This window comes from Bactrocera tryoni, chromosome 3, assembly GCF_016617805.1.
Source record: "Bactrocera tryoni isolate S06 chromosome 3, CSIRO_BtryS06_freeze2, whole genome shotgun sequence".
Taxonomy (NCBI): domain Eukaryota; kingdom Metazoa; phylum Arthropoda; class Insecta; order Diptera; family Tephritidae; genus Bactrocera; species Bactrocera tryoni.
This window is the reverse complement of record NC_052501.1, coordinates 61098377-61115354: the sequence shown is the minus strand read 5'-3', so window position 1 is coordinate 61115354 and position 16978 is coordinate 61098377. Positions and strand designations below refer to the sequence as shown.

Genomic DNA, 16978 nt, shown 5'->3' with positions numbered 1-16978 from the left:
TTTGTTGAGTAAAAAAGTCCACCTACTGTTTACCCGATTACTTATCGGATTTAATCTATGCTAATATTATAAAGAGGAAAGAGAAACTGAAACTTTTTGACGAATTCTTGATTCTTTCACCGGTGAATATAGGCTATATAATATTTTCAAAAAAGCTAACGTCCTTAATATAACACCAGCAATGTGACCCAAGGCGTAAAAAGAAATTCTTTACATAGCGTGCACTGGAATACTATAGAATATAGAACAAAATAATGTACCAGCACTTTACAGAATATATAGTTTTCTACAAAAAATGTGTAATTGTTACAGTTAAATGACAATAAATGTTATTTTATTTAAAAAATAATAAAAATTAAAATTTCGCCTCTTTGTACATTATTTGATTCAGACATGCCGTGTAACAGATGTCACGAATGTAACATGTAAATATTAGAGAAAAGTCGATGGTGTGCGACAACCCGTTCGGCTAGGCTGCAACTTAATATGCGAGGTTAGGCCGCGGAAGGGAGTCAATGTCATGAAAAGAAAAGCAACGCGGCTCAACTCTCCCAGTTGGCTCCCTATCAAACGATCCTGTGCGGAATTGAATATAAATAATAATTCATATCGTCTATATGAGGACCGCTTTCCCCAAGCGGTACAAGTGGTATGACAAATGAAGTGATCTGCTAGTTCATAAATTAAGTCTGTTAGTATAGATGTTGTATTTTCAAAGTTTTTGCTTTGTGTTTAATAAAAATAATGTATACCACTGAACAAAAACAAAAAGAAAATATAAATGGAAAGTTGCAAAAGTATAATTCGAGTTAAAAATTGTCTCGCATTGTTGCAGATTATGAACAAATAAACTAAGTGGAGCTTGAGAAATATTTTTCAGAAATACCATTGAAAGTAAACATCACAAATATAACTATAGTTTGGCCCTGAACGCAGAGAGAGTAGGAACTTGCGCGCAATGGGTCCATCTTGGCACCAATTTTTTTATAACATTTGGATTTATATGCAAACAGAAATGGATTATTGAATATTTAAAAATATTTGTTAGCTTAATGTTCTGAAAAAAATATTGTCAAAATAAACAAGAAATTTGAAATACAAAAATATTAAACTATTAGGTATTTGTTAGAAAGGGTTAAAAAAAATATTGTAAAAAAGTATTAAAAATTACGTACTGTAAAATAACACATATTTTATAAACAAAATATATATTTTATACATGTTTATATATTTTGTATAGAAAAAAATATAAAAAAAGTATATTATATATATATATTATTTAAATAAAAAAAATATATAAAAATTAAAACCAAAATAGAAAGAGGTATATTTTAAACATATTTTTCATAAAAACACAAAAGCATTGTATTTATATTTACTATAAAAAATTGTTATTATTTATATTTTCAATTCGACAACTAAACAGTTTTTTAACTGCAACGATGCATCGGTAGGTATGCGACAAAAAAGAGAAAAACGAAAAATATAAATAAAAGAAAAATTAGTTAAAGTAAAAAATATTCCAATACAATTAGCTAAAAAAAATTTATTAGGAACTGTAAAACACTGAAAAATAAATAAAACAAATCATATACGTTTTATTTAGAAAACAAAGTGTAACAGCGGATTAGTTGCAACTGTGAACTATCGTTAAAATCATTTATTTTTGTTTTTTTTTATCCTTTTGAAAAAAATATATCTTAAAAAAAATATTTTTCATATATGGAAAAACTTATTACAAAATTTTTTTTATCTTTTCTATAACGGTTTTACCTTTACTTTTATAAAGAAAAATGTAAGTCTAAAATATTTAAAATAGGAAAGTTTTTTCAAAAGAACTTTATTATATTTTGAAAACAATTGCATTTTTATATTCTTTTTTTACCTTTTTTCATTTAATTAAAAGAAAAAGAATTTGTATATTAAAAAAAAAAATTATCTTAAAAAAATATATATATAAAAATATTTATATTTTATATTTATTTTTTAAACTTTTTGTTAACAAAAAAATTCATTTCCTTCTTCTTTAAAGAAAAAGTTTGAACTTTATTTAAAAAGTAAAAATATATTAGTTACACGATATACATATATTTATAGGCCATTATTTATTACTTACTTTAACCCAACAAAAAGATACGAATGTGTGATCAAAAGTGAATTGGCGTTAATTGGTAAATATTATTGGCTGCACAGAGTTAAAGGCCAAGGAGTCTACATAAATCCTTGCCAAAAGCTGGATTTTGTTGTATCTTCAAGAGACTTAATTCCATATTTTATTGTAAGTTTTTAGTTTTTTATGAGAAACTTATACAAATATTTTTATTTTATAAACTCTTTTATAAAGCAAGTTTTCTATTTAATACATATGTCTAAAAATATATATTTTATAAAATACAACTCTACGCACACACAATATATTTTCAGTTCCAATCTACACATCTTTATGCTTAGTATAATTCATATGATAAGCCTAAGTTAGATTTTAAGCTCAGGACACGCCAAACAAATAGCTTTAAGCTTCATCTTTACTAACTTACTTGCACAATTGCACACATTTCTAATCATAAACACAAAATTTTACATATTCACTTAACGCATAACTGCATTTTAACTCAAAACACTGAAATGTATGATAAAATGGCTGTCTAAAAAGCTTTTTTTACTACTAAGAATTGATTTCAAAAGCTTTTGCAGCTTTTTAACGCATTTCTTACAGCATTCATTTCGGCTTAAAAATATATAATTTTAAATATTTTATTTCATGTTATGTATATAACTAATGAACAGATTATTTTATATTCAATAACTTCAAACCTTTATTTATATACTTTTTATGAAGTGTTTCCTCAATGAAATTATTTTTATGTTTCATTTTTATATGTTTACACAACATTTTGTTACCAGGTCAGGCATTTAGAAAACACAAGAGAACTTATTGCATCTTTGCTTACAAAAGTTAGAGACTATATGGTGCAGTGTGCTTTGAAAGCTTTCACTGACAGGTTTTTCAAAAAATTAGCTGCTTACTCTATTCTTACTCTTCCTTCACTATAACTATATTTCAAACATAATAAATATAGGTGGCAATTAAAAGATAGAAAGCTAAGATCGTACGTAAATTTTCGAGTGCTTTAAGAGTTTTCTCCACCAATTTCCAAAAGCTTAATACATGTAACCGATTATCTCGAGCATTTCTAAGCTTCTTTAATTTATAAGAAAGCTTTTCGTGAAATCAGTTTAAGAAAACTTAATATTGGTGAAAGTTCATAATCACTCTAAATAATTCAAAAGCTATCGCACCAAATACCAAACTTTCAGGAAGCGAAACAATATCGTTTGAGCTTTTCCTGACAATTCTATGCGAAAAAGAAGCTGACATAGCAAGATCTATGCAATAATGGTGAATGTTTAAGTTACAATATTAGAAATGAATTCTTGTTTTTAAAGGCTTTGGAAGCTTTTTACTGTTATCAATTTTTTTTATATACAACAATTTTTTATGTATAACGGAAACTAACTATAAATAGCGCGCATGGTATAAACAAAGATTTAGTCTTGGAAGATAACTTCTCACAAAAGCTATCCTTTCAAATATAAAAGCTCATCAAGAATATATTTCTGATTATTTTAATAAATTCTCAAGGCCTTTCAAAACAAAGAGCACCCATAAGATATGATGTATTTTTGAACAATCAACATAAGTGAAAGCTTTAAATATTCCTGCAAATCACACAAGTATTAATAAATCAGATTCGATGAAATATTGAATATATAAGTTATTTAAGTGTTAAATTAATCTTTTTTGAATAATTAAAACCATAAAAAATTTACAGTTAATACACCTGCACTCACAGACATACTTATATATTTTATTCATAATTATTTTACACATAAAATTTCTTAATAACTTCTAAGTACTTAATACAATAACGAGAACAAACAAGAAAACCAACAAAAATTGTTTCTTTTTTCTTTTATTTTTTTCATTTCGTATTCGTACTTCTTAATTTCCTGTTATCACGCGCGCGTCCTACTCGGCACTCATAAATGTATGCTTCGTTGAATGATGGTCTGCGGACAAAATTATGCACGCACGCACACACATGCACACTTTTTATAAATTTCCAAACACTTACTACTTCACACGCACACATGCACTTATGTGAACTGATGACTCGGACTGCAACAAAATAAAAAACGATCGTCAAAACAAATTTGCATAACAAATTATGTGATAAATTTAATTTAAAATACAAAAAAAAATAAAAATTAATTAAACTTAAAAATTAGATCGGAAGAGCAATAAAAATTTTAAAAATTTAAATAATTATTTTAAAATTTAAACATATAAAAAATATTAATTAAAATGAAAAAAAATTAAAATATTATAAACAAACATTAATTAATATTAAAAAATTATTTTAACAAAATAAAAAAAAAATTAAAAATTAAAAATTAAATTAAATAAAATTAAAATTATTAAAACAAATGTAAAAAATTAAAAACATTGCATAATGAATAAAATTAAATTAATTGTTTTTTTTTATTAAAATATAAAAATAAACAAAATTTAAAACCCATATTTAATAACAACTTTCTTTTTGTGTAAACAATTTCTAAACATTTTTTTATTTTACAATAATTTAACAATATAAAATACTAAATAATTTTTTATTTATTTATTTTTTAATAAAAAATTTAAACAACATTAAAAATTAATTAATTAAAATTTAACTGGAGTTAAATTTACGTGAAATATTATGAAAATAAATAACATTAAAATAAAATGAAATAAAACTATTACAATAAATTTAAAATAATGAACAAATAATCAACAATATTTAAACAAATAATAATATTTTCCAATTTCTTATTGATTTTATTGCAATTTTCACTTCAACTATTTTTAATATTTGATTTCAAAAATTTTCTCTTCAATTCGAAAAAAAATCATTTATTTGATTTATTTTGAACAAATTCACTCATTATTCTTTTAAAAACGACATATATATCCGTAATATAACCATTTAATTTTGAATTGACCGAATACGAAAACTTAATTGTGCTTAATGAACCGAAATAATTTCTGCGATTTATTGCGCGAACGTCAAAATTCCAAAATACATAATATACGCTTATGACATTGAAAAATTACTGCCACGTACACGCCAAACGCGAACAACAAATAACACTAACAACAACATCAAACAATTTGTGTAAAACGCAAAATTAATTGATTGTCATTGTGTTGAATGCGCCATTAACGTACATATTACTTTTATTGTTGTGTTTGGGCAAAATTCGCTGATGTCGCAAATCAACCACGAAAATATTAAAAAAACATAATAATTAATTTAAAAAATATGATAAATTCAAAAATTGCAATAAATTTAAAAATTGATAAATAATTACAAAAAATTAATTACCTATACGAAATTGCCTACCGTTATGATACAAACAATATAATAAAACGACAATACAACACCACAATGTACACAAACACAAATACTCACAAAACTCACCTGTGGTCGCCTTTGCATTGCAACTGTCTGACCGACGGACACCTTAAACATTGCTCTTAACAACAACAACAACAAACAGCACCATCATTCGACCACTAACATGCCGTCGTCAGCTGCCGTCGTCGCTGCCGCAGCCGCTGCTGCCCAACAGCAGGCCGCCCAAGCTCAGGTCCAGGCTCAGGGCACAACGCAGACGAACGCCGCCAATGCTGCTGCCGTCGCCGCTGCCGCTGCACTCGCTATGGGTGCCGCAGGCGGTGGTGTGGGAGCGAGCGCTGGCGCTCATCATGCACAGCATCATCATCATCATCAACTGGAAGTGGGCAAGAAACGTGCCGCCGCGGACAATGACATGTTACAACTGGTATTTGTTCTTCTATTTCTTCACTTTGTGTTGTTTTTGTTATTCGTTTCTATTTTTTGTGTTTTTTGTTTTTCGTTTCATTTAACTTCAATTAAAATTGTTGCGTTGCAATAACTTAATATACATTTACGCATATATATTTATATGGAATTATTTTTTCCATATTGTATTTGTATTTGTAAACGTTTTGTTGTTTAGTTACATAATTTTCAAATTAAGTGAATATTAAGAACTTCAGCTTGAAGCCTTATTTTTATTAAAAATTTATTTCATAATTAAAAAAAATATTATTAATTAAATATTTTTTTTAAATTAATTGTCATTAATTAATTCAATTTTCTTTTGATTTTATAATTTTAATTTTTTTTGCCAGAAATAATCTCATAACTTACACAAGTTCACCCACTTAAACATTTAATTTGCATTGATTTGCCAGCTGGTGTGTGTTCGGCATAGCATACTTTTCAGCGCATGCTCAACTGCTTTTACTGTATCTTCTTTTGCCTAAAGCTTAAAGCATTTTTTTCTTTTTCATATGTTTTATTTTTATTCCTCTCCCTTCAATAATGTTTAAATCACAACCGATTTTTAAAATGCAGAAGTGGAAATCGAAAAAAATATAAAAAGATGATGAAAAATATATATAAATATTTGAAAACACGGTTTAAAAAAATTCTCGAAATTTTCACATTTTTTATAAAAAGTCGACTACTGAGCTTCGATAAGAGAAAGCTTCCTCTAGCTGTATAAGTGCACCACAGCACTAAAGGCATTTAACGTAATGTAAATATTAAATAACGAGCGAAGGTCTCGTAACAACGTTTTGAGGAAGCTCTTAGCTTATACAAGCTAAACGCTGCTAAGTCGTATTTGGGAAAGATTTGCTTAAGACTCTATGCTAATTCAATTTGTTTAGTGCTTTAAATGGAAATAGTGTTATCTAATTTTTTTCTAAATTATTACAAAATTCTTACCTATTATGTGTACGCAAACGAGTATTAACTCCTACTAAACCGATAAATCGTCCCTTAATAAAACATAAGCTTTCAACTTACCAAAAAGCCTTCACTAACATTTTTATTCATAAACATTCGGAGATTTTGAAGTCTTTCAACCTAACCTTAATAAGAAAAGCTTACATTTAATGTATTAGCACATCAAAATTGCCGAAAATATTACACCTGCATTGAAGTTGTATTGAAAAGGCCTGCCGAAGCATTCTAAAAGCTTAAACTATTATTCTGGCAGGAGTTTTAAAAGCGAACATCACAAGCTTTAAGATCTCAGTAAAGTGGTGTTTAAATGAATTGTGTACACTAGATTTTAAACCTAAACAGAAAATTTAAAAAAATTGTATGTCATTCAAAACAGCCCCGAAAAAGCTTCGCAAAAGCTTTAAATAATACGGCTTTCACGCACCGCTCTTTTAAACAATAAACCGCAGAGTAGTAGAGTAGTTTACAAGCTTGAAAGCTTTAAGCTTAGTGAGAAAAACCTTTACTTCTTAATTTTGTTTTCATATTTTGCAAATTTTTGTTGCCGTTTAGTAAACTAAGACATTAGTGTTCACATTCATAAACAACAACAAGCACTATAAAATAATTTTTTAAAAACACTTAGCGCATACATACTATATAGTATTAAAATATATATATATTTTTTTAATTTTTTTCCTACACCTAACGGCATTAGTTATTTAAATTACATATAGCTCATACACATACAATCATATGTACGTTTCTATGCGAGTATACATATTGTAGTTTATGTAAAGCTAGTTAATTACATAATAATCTACTTATAACCATACGAATCATCAAAAATATCACTTAACTAATTTCATGTGTTTTCTTTCTTTCTGTGTATTCTTTTCTTCCACAACGTTTCTTTGCATCATTTGCGTTACTACACAATGTGTGTGATTATTTGTGTTTTATCATCCAAAAACAAATAATAATAATAAAATAAAAACAAAAAATAAAAAATATATAAATATATAAAAAACCTGTACTAACAACAACCATCAACCGAAAATGTTAAATAAAAAACCTATGATAACTGTTAACGATGCCACTTCAATGCCTGCAACCTAACTACTTTTTGCCAATGCAAACATCACCACCACCACCATCACAACTATTACTACTACTACTACTGCTACTACTACTACTACTACTACTACTATAAAATGCAACTCTGCCTGCATCTACCACCACTACCACTGCCAACTGCTCCTTCTGCTGCAATGTGTCTCCACTGCTGCGCCAACATTTCGGCTGAACGCCTTTCACCTTCTCCAATTTTATCGCAATGAAAAAAATATTTACAAAAACAACTCACTAACAATGCACATTTGTCGCAAACAACCAAAAAATAGATGGATGTTAAAACGGTTGGTTCATTTTACTATGAAAATTTCGTAAGTACTAAACCCGCATTTTTGTGTACCTTTGAAAAGTCCTTCTTACAACTACAACTACATATCTACATTTCGCTTACGTTCAGTTATACTCACTTTCCTCAAATGGAAATATACTTTCTAACTAACTCTTTTACTCTTTCAAGTGGTTGCATACTTTATTTGGACTCTTTTTGTGCATGCATGAATATTTATTACGAAATTATTTATTTGCGATAACACATAAAACAATTTTTTTACAAAAAAACAAAAACAGCACATACATTTGGTAAGCAAAGTATACTTATGTATGTACGTTTGCAAATAGTGAAACACAAAAAGCTTTAAGTGGTCAGTAGGGTAATCTGGCCTGTTTTTTGACATTTTTTCATAGAAATTTTTATTCTAACAATAAAACTTTTTTCACATATCATGAGGTATGTATATCGTGGAGTGTATAAACAAATTTTTTCGGAATTTTTTATCACATTTGTCGGAGAAATGAGACGCGGTTTTTCACTGGCGGACACGATTTCTTATGTTTGGATCGTCTGAAACAGAAAAACCCAATTTCTTCTTAAAAAGTACGTGAATGGTTATCGTCGCTACTAGAATCATGAAAAAATGTTGATAAATAAAAAAGTTATTAACGTTTTTTTTTTTTGTTTTTAATTTTCCCCAAAATTTTTGTACATAAATTTTGTCATAACATTGTCAATAAATTATAAAAAATTAGGGACGATAGCTAGGCGTTTTGAGAACACTTAACAAAAAAAATAAGCTAATCGGTTGAGTAGTTCGACCGGAATCATGTCCACCCGTTTAAAATTATTACTATTTTTGGGCCTTTTTCGAAACCTTCCAATGTTAAAGTGGGTTTCTACATTAATTCTAAGGATATAAAGGAACAGAAAATACAAAAAAAAATTTGAAAATAGATTACCCTATTGACCCCTTAAAGCTCCAAAGTCAAGGCAGTAAAAACTCTTATACCTTCAGAATTCACTTCAGAGCTTTAAAGCATAAAAAAGCTCTGCTCTACTTGTTTAAAAAAACGAAACTTTTCGATTGAACTCAGCAAATTAAAAAAAAAACTTTTGAAAGCTTCAATACTTTTAAAGTTATATTTCAATAACATCCAATAAAGCAATATTTTTAAAAAGAAAAAAAGTTATTACTTTATTTGGTTTGTAAATATTCAAGATAAAAAGGAGCAGTATCTTTTTATATCACCTTTGTAAAAAAGTCCTCCAAAGTCAAGGCAGTAAAAGCTTTAAAGCACTCAGAATTAATAAAAATATTAGCTTTGGAATTTTCAAAATTAATTTTATAAAAGCTTTTGAAAGCTGCAGAATTTTTAAAACTATAAAATGCTCATCTCCAACCCTTCACAAAAGCTTTTGAAAGCTTTAGGACTTCTAAAGCTTTACAAATATATGATTCACCACTTTTATTTAAAATTTTTATATTAAAATAGTATATTATTAGTACTATGTAACGTTTAAAAAATTAATTGAAATTTTAAAAGCTCTGCTTCATTATTAAATGCAAGTTTGTCGTTAAATACGTTAATCGTGGTTTTTTGAAAGCACCAAAGTATATTCATAGCTCTAGAAAACAGCAAAAGCTTTCAAGAAGATGAATTATTTAATATAAAGATCTGAAATCGATGCAATAAAAGTTTTTGAGCCATCAGAATTAACGACGAAATAATACCTAGAACTTTCCATATGAATTGAAAAAAGCTTTTGTAAGCTTAATTACTTTTAAAGCGTTAAAAAGATTTGCTCCATCAGTTTCAAATAAAATCAAAAAAATTATGTTAAAAAAATATGTGATTAGTATTGTGTTAGACTTAAAAAATTAACTAAAGTTTGAAAAGCTTTATTTCGCCTGGTTCAAATCAAACGCAAGTATGTCGTTAAAAAATGTTCCTACTATAATGGTTTGAAAAAAAATTCAAAAGCGCCACTTAATTTGAACTCGTTTAGCTAATCGCATACGTTTTGCTAAACCTTAAAAAAGTGAAAGCTTTCAAAAAATACGTTTCCAAAAAAGCAAAACACCGAAAGCTTTGATATTGCAAATTGAATCCTAAGACAATGAAAGTTCGTATTGCTAAAAATATCTAAAGGAAGTTTCAGTTTTCCAAAGGTACTCAAAATTGCATTTCCACATATTTAATATTCTTCAAGCTTCCTGTTATTTGTATTAACTTGACATTTTATTTTCATTGTACACTTTTACGCTAGCGATTACTCCGGTTTTTTATAGTTGATCATTAGTTAAGCTATTAGTAGATAAATGTTCCTAGCCAATTTAAAACGCTTGAAAGCTTTTCGAAATTGTCGTCGCAAATATTGTAAAATTAAGTCGAATTTAAACAAATTTAAAATGTAAAATAATTAAAATTTATTATTTTTGTATTCTTTATTCGCGCAAAGAGTATCAATCTAACGATTTACTAATAAAACACATATGCTCCAAGCTTTACCATTTTGTCTACCTCGCTTAACCAAACGAAGCTTTTTCAAATGCACAACTTTACAGTACACCACCGAGCTTTCATAGCCAGCACTTTGCTAACTAAAGCTTTGGCGCTTTTGTGAAAGCTTTGGGATTATTATTTTCTTTAGTTGTTTTATTATTTTCAAGGCCTGTCATATTAAAACTTGTCCCCTAAAAGCTTTGTCATTTATTTATAAAACTTCAGATGCATATATATTTATATAATATCTTAAATGTCTTTGGAAGCTTACTTTCATATTTGCCATTTATTTCGTCGTACGCACACCAGCCTGATCATATGTTAAAAAAACATGCTACCATACCTACCTTTAAGCTCCAAACGCGCTCATACCAGCTTTTCGCAAAAGCTTTGAAAATTACACTTTAAAGCAGTTCTAAGCTAGCTTAGTTGTAATGTTCGTTTAAAGCTTTTATAAAAACTTAAGAATTTTTAAATATATAAAATACTAATTTTTATTTTGCTTTTTCCCCACTTTCTCTTCATTTCTCTCGCTCTCTCTCTTCTCTCTCTCTCTTTCTGTGGCTTATGTTCTGCGCTATACCACAACAGGCTTTTTCCGGAATGGTACCGTTCAAGCGTCCCGCTGCCGAGAAATCCGGTATTCCAGTGTATCAACCCGGCGCGACCACCTACCAGCAACTCATGCAACTGCAACAGCCATTCGTACCAGTGTCATGTGAGTACCAATCTCAAAATGGTGGGACGCCATTGAGCGCCACTACCACTACCTCTACTTTGAGTACTTCTACTACTACTACTACTACTACCAATATGAATCCGTATAATGCTACTACTGCAACAGCAGCAGCACAAGCAGACGCCGCCACAGCAGCCGCAACAAAAACAACAGCGGCGGCTACAATTGGTGCCGCCACATTTTTAGGTGCTAGTATCACAACACAACAACAACAACAACAGATTGAACAGCATCACCACCAACAACAACAGCTACACAATCAGCAAATGCAACAACAGTTGCATCTGTTACCGCCACCACCACCAACCACAACCACACCACCAACAACAACAACTGTCACTTCCAATTATCATTTACACCAACATTATAGTAACAATAGCACCCTGTATAATATTAATAATAACAACAACAACAATATCAATAAAAACAAAGACAATAGCAACAACAACATTAGCGCTCTAACAACCCCACCCAAATCCAATTCCCCTTCCGCTAGCATACATTCGACCCCAAACACAGATTCATTGCAAATAACAACACCGACATCATCACCATCAGAAACAACAACAACAACGGCAGATGTTAGTAGTTTCTATGAGTCAAGTAGTAGTAGCACATACACGCAGGCTAGTAACGGTAATCACAACGGCGATCAAGACGGCAATGAGGCGTCGTCAATGCTCCCGCCAACATCAACGTCGTCGCCAGGCGGCGCAACAACAATTTCGTCAGCGTATATGCCATACAACAATGGCGATAGTAATTTGACTAGTAGCAACAACAACAATAATAATAACAATAATGTATTATATGTGAATAATAATATTTTGAGTAACGGTAGTAATAAGTTAGCTCCCACAACAACACCAACAACAAAAGCTAGTGCGACAGCAGCAGCAGCAGGTGAAGATGATGATGACATTGCTGATGGCAACGATGCTGTCGCGCCAACAGCCGTTACATCAGCAATTGTTGGCGCTGTCCCAACAACCACTTCAGCGAGTAGCAATTCGCTCTTCGCTGCCTCTGCTAGCGCACACACTTACGACACCACAACAACAGCAAAATCATCGGCACTAACAGCACACACAGCCAATGCTAGCGCTAGTAGAAACGATAAAGACCCTATTGAAGATAGCAATAACAACAACAGCAACAAACCCTACTTTAGCAACAGCAAATACAGCTACAACGCTTCGGCTAACCCTTACAGCGTCGCCAATTCACCTGTCAAATATGCCACACATAAGACATCAAGCGCCGCCGCTAATGAGGCAGCTCAATCCGCGTATGCCGCCTACGCCTACCAAGCACAGGCGGCCCAAGCCGCACAATCTCATGCGTCCGCGGTCGCCTCCTCCACTTACCCGTCCACCAGTTTGTCCAACGGCGCACACAGTGACACACAGTCATACAGCGTCTACAACGGCCTGAATGGACATGCCACCTCAGTCGCCGGCATATTGCCGACTCCGCATTCAGCTGCCCCAACGGCGGTTTCCGCTGCCTCTGCAGTTGCCTACCAGCAGGCACATCAGCAGCAGCAGCAACAACAACAACAAATGTTTCGTCTCTATAATCAGTACGCTGGCGTGCCCACCAGCGCTACCACTTCTTATGCCAACTTGCTGGCTGCTTCGCATGCCGGTTATGCCACACCCACAACCACTATGGCTCACATGTCGGCGGCAGCAGGCATGACTGTGCCTTCGTATGCCACTGCCTACGGCGTTCCCGCTTCGTCGGCAGCTGGCGCAGCTACACTGACACCCACATACGCCTACAGCGCTTATGGCAGTGCCACACCCACCGGCTATTATGCCGATGCCAGCGCTCTAGCCAAAGAGGCCGCCCAAAAGTACCATGCCAACGCTATGAAAATGGCTGCCGCGGTCAATGCTAATCAACTGAGCGGCAAACCGCTTACTGCAGTTGCCGCTGGTGGCATGGCCGGTTTACAGCTAGGTAAGGCTTACATGACCGCCATGCCTGGCAGCGCTAATGCTATAGTTGCCCACCAGCAGCAGCTCTCACTCTTACAGGCACACCATATCGCACAAGCGCAGCACGCCGCCGCTGCAGCTGCCGCTACTCGTTCAGCGCTAGCGGCGAGCTCATTGTCCAGCTCAGGCATGTCAACGCCCGTTGGCACGCCGGTACATACGCCCACACCAGGCGCTGCTGGCGTGGCAGCGAGCGGTCTGCTAACGCGGCCCTCTTCCGCCGCCGGCAGTTATATCAGCGCAGCTACAACACATACCGCGCTGCGTCCGCAAGCAGTGCAGCTGGCTGCCGCACCTACCGCCAGCAATTCGCCATACGCGGCCGCAGCCGCAGCGGCTGCCATGCAACAACAGGGCTTCTTCTACCCAGCTGGCATGATGACTGCACCGGCGACGGCCGCATATCCGTATGCAGCGATCGGTGGCATACCGACTGCTATGCCAACGGCAGCTGGCATGCCAACCGCGCTCTCTGGCATGACCGCTGCGCCGGCCAGTGCGGCGGGCAGTGCCATGGTGCTTAATCCATACAAGAAAATGAAGACCTCGTAAGCAGTTGGCTTTTTGGAGGCGTTTAACCATACGCGCACATAAAATCCCATAGACTTACAATACCAAACGAATATGACAAACTAATTTGTTAGCTAAGTCTAGCATGCAAGGGCAAGGCGCTGCGTTTCATCCTTTTTACCTAAACATGAGAGTTTATTCAAAGCTTTTATGGCGGCGCTTTACCAATGCACTTGTACTTAAAAAGCTACTTAAACATACTTTGAAAATACAAAACAAAAGAATGTACATTCTCATTCGGACTTACAAACAGACAATTTTAATATAATCGTGCCTACTGTTTGGGTATAACCTAAAGTGAAAACTCTCATAAGCATTAAAAAGCTTAGATACATGTTAGAAATAGAGTTATAAAGAAAATAAATAAAATGCATCACAACGAAGTAAAGGAATACTCTAACAATGCCCACAAATCCTTCACATCAATATTAAACTCCACATTGAGCTTTCACGCATACATGGGAGTTTGCATATAAACTTAAAATAAACTACTGAAGAACAATAGCAGTTTAATTTAGTGACTTAAAAGTTAGGGGCACTCCAATTTCACATATTTTGTTGTATACAGCGGCTCGCTGTAGAATTATTTAAAAAGCTTTAAGTTGCCATACAACATGAGATTTACCATGTTTATGAATTAAAAATTAATCCTGCTTTAAGCAACAAGGTTAATACAAGTAGCTGTTAGCAGTTGAGCAGAACTTAAAGCGCAATTTGTCAAAGCTCGAGAGCTTTTAATTCAGCAAGTTATGCTTAACTGTATAATCCCAGCTTAATTCATGCCATTCTAACTAATTATATTCTTGTAGCCATTAATTTTCGATTTTCTATTAAATATTTTAAGAATATTTGATTAAGGCGGAGTGTGAGCTTATCAAAAATTTCTTTTTTTCCAATATTTTCGATACCTAACAAAAATATAAAAAAACAACGAAACAAAAGTATTTAGATAAAATTAATGCTCTGTTGGTATTTGTCATGTTTTCGCACAATTACATAAAAGCTAAAAAAGCTTTGCTAATGTGTAAGCTTTCACAATAATTCGTACAACTAACGAACTACTGCGATAGCGCGAAATTTAAGAAGCTTGTTTAGAGAAAATTATTTGCAACACTTAAGCTAATTGTAAAAGTTACAAGAAAGCATTTTCAATACGAGTACGCAAATGAAAGCTAAATCAATTAACGTATTTCAGCAACAAGCTAAAAAAATCATTTGACAATGACAATGTTATGCCAAAAGCCGAAACTATTGATAAAACGGAAATTTACTATCAAGAAGCTTTCACAGATTTTTATAAATATGCTACGTTTTAATTTTACCGACGTTCCTATGTAGCCATAAAATGCTTCGAATTATGTTCACCCTGCTCCCGCAATGATGAATGGAAGCAAAAACTAATTACATCCCAGTGGTTTTAAAATGAAAGCTCTTTACAAAAGTGTTTACTATATAAATCAAGGCATAATTTTTTAACAGTAGGTGGCGCTGTAGTAGTTAGCAAAAATAGCAACGCAGCAAAACAATATGCACTAGAAGTAGTCAGAGCTGCGCAAACTTAGTGAAAGCTCTACGCAAGTAGTGAAAGCTGCACAAACTTAATGAAAGCTTTGCGCAAGTAGTGAAAGCTTTTTTTTACTACTTATATAGTACAGCATACTCTTAACAACCTAGCATTAGCTTCGAAGAATTGCTGTGAATAAATCTGAGAAAGCGTATTTAAAGCTTACGCGCTCTCTCTCGCGTCTTGTTGTGCCCATCAAACTTCATTTACGCAGTTGACGTGTCGCTTTGAAAGACGCTAGATTTTTATTTTTTTGCAGTGACACTGTTAATAATTTTCTTAGTTTATAATGTGTATATTAGCTGTAAGTAGTTTACGTCCCAGTTTGTGCTGTGTATTATCTCATATATACACTCACGCACATACACAACTATTACTCTTTCCCTCTTTATCTACATAGTTGACATGCTCATTCGATATATAACTCTCGATTGTTATCGAAAGTATTTGTACACATACATATACACGTTTCAGTTCGAACACTGCCGCGCCTAGCAGCGCTAGGAGTATTTGCACAAATATCGTAAACATTTGAGCATATTTCTCTACTCACTTTTAGTTTTTTAAGACACATTTTCCTATAAATAATTTATTTATTTTTCAACCTTCAATTGTTCCTTCAATTAACTTAAGTATATGTTCTATGCAATACATGTACAACAACAAATTCACCGAGTGTGCGTTGTGTGAGGGCAGCGCTCTCAATACGCCATGCGCTCTGCGCTCATTTGCGATACACTGCAAAAAATTTATACGTATGACTTACTAACTATTTTTACTAGCGTAGTTTCTTGTTTTTTGTGTTATTTTTAAAGCATTCAATATAGATTTATGTAGTTGTTTTAGCGTTTAGTTATAGTCTAGGTGTTTTAAATCTACAAATAATTGTTTTTCAATTAGTATTAGTCGTTTGGCAAGCAATTATTAAAGAGTATTTAAGCATTTACATTTGTTCTCTTAGTTTACGCGCTCAAAAGAACTCTATGTGCTAGTTGTTAGTATTTTTTTGTTTTTGTGCATATTTATTACAGTTATTTGTTTAGGTCTTTGCTAAAAACGCGTTTTTGTATTAAAAATATATTTTTTAGTTGTAATTTTTTGTTAATTTGCTAATTTTAAATAAGTTTTAAATACTTAGATCTCTTGTGATTATTATGCTTAATTTTTTAATTAATTTATTATTTTTTTTTAATTAAATATATGTTTATGTATTCTGTAACCGTTACTACCTTAATAATTTTTGTGAGCATAATTTTTGCATTATTGAAAACATGAAGTCCAGTAAACTTGTGTTATATTCTTACGTAGTCTATTTAATTTAATGGAAACC

At 32.3% G+C, this 16978-nt stretch overlaps 1 protein-coding gene across 10 annotated transcripts in view; it reads left to right on the top strand.

Moving 5' to 3' along the window:
* Positions 1-16680, top strand: part of LOC120770074 (mucin-19) — a 387036-nt gene extending 370356 nt beyond the window's left edge. For 6 of the 10 annotated variants that reach the window (XM_040097207.1, XM_040097203.1, XM_040097204.1 and 3 more), the window contains 3 exons: positions 5602-5886; positions 8264-8305; positions 11364-16680. In XM_040097207.1, the coding sequence (XP_039953141.1) occupies positions 5602-5886; positions 8264-8305; positions 11364-14066 (3030 nt within the window). In that variant the 3' untranslated portion in view covers positions 14067-16680. The remainder of the gene's footprint in view (positions 1-5601; positions 5887-8263; positions 8306-11363) is intronic. The other 4 variants (XM_040097213.1, XM_040097212.1, XM_040097208.1 and 1 more) reach the window with 3 other exon arrangements.
* Positions 16681-16978: the final 298 nt, after the last annotated feature.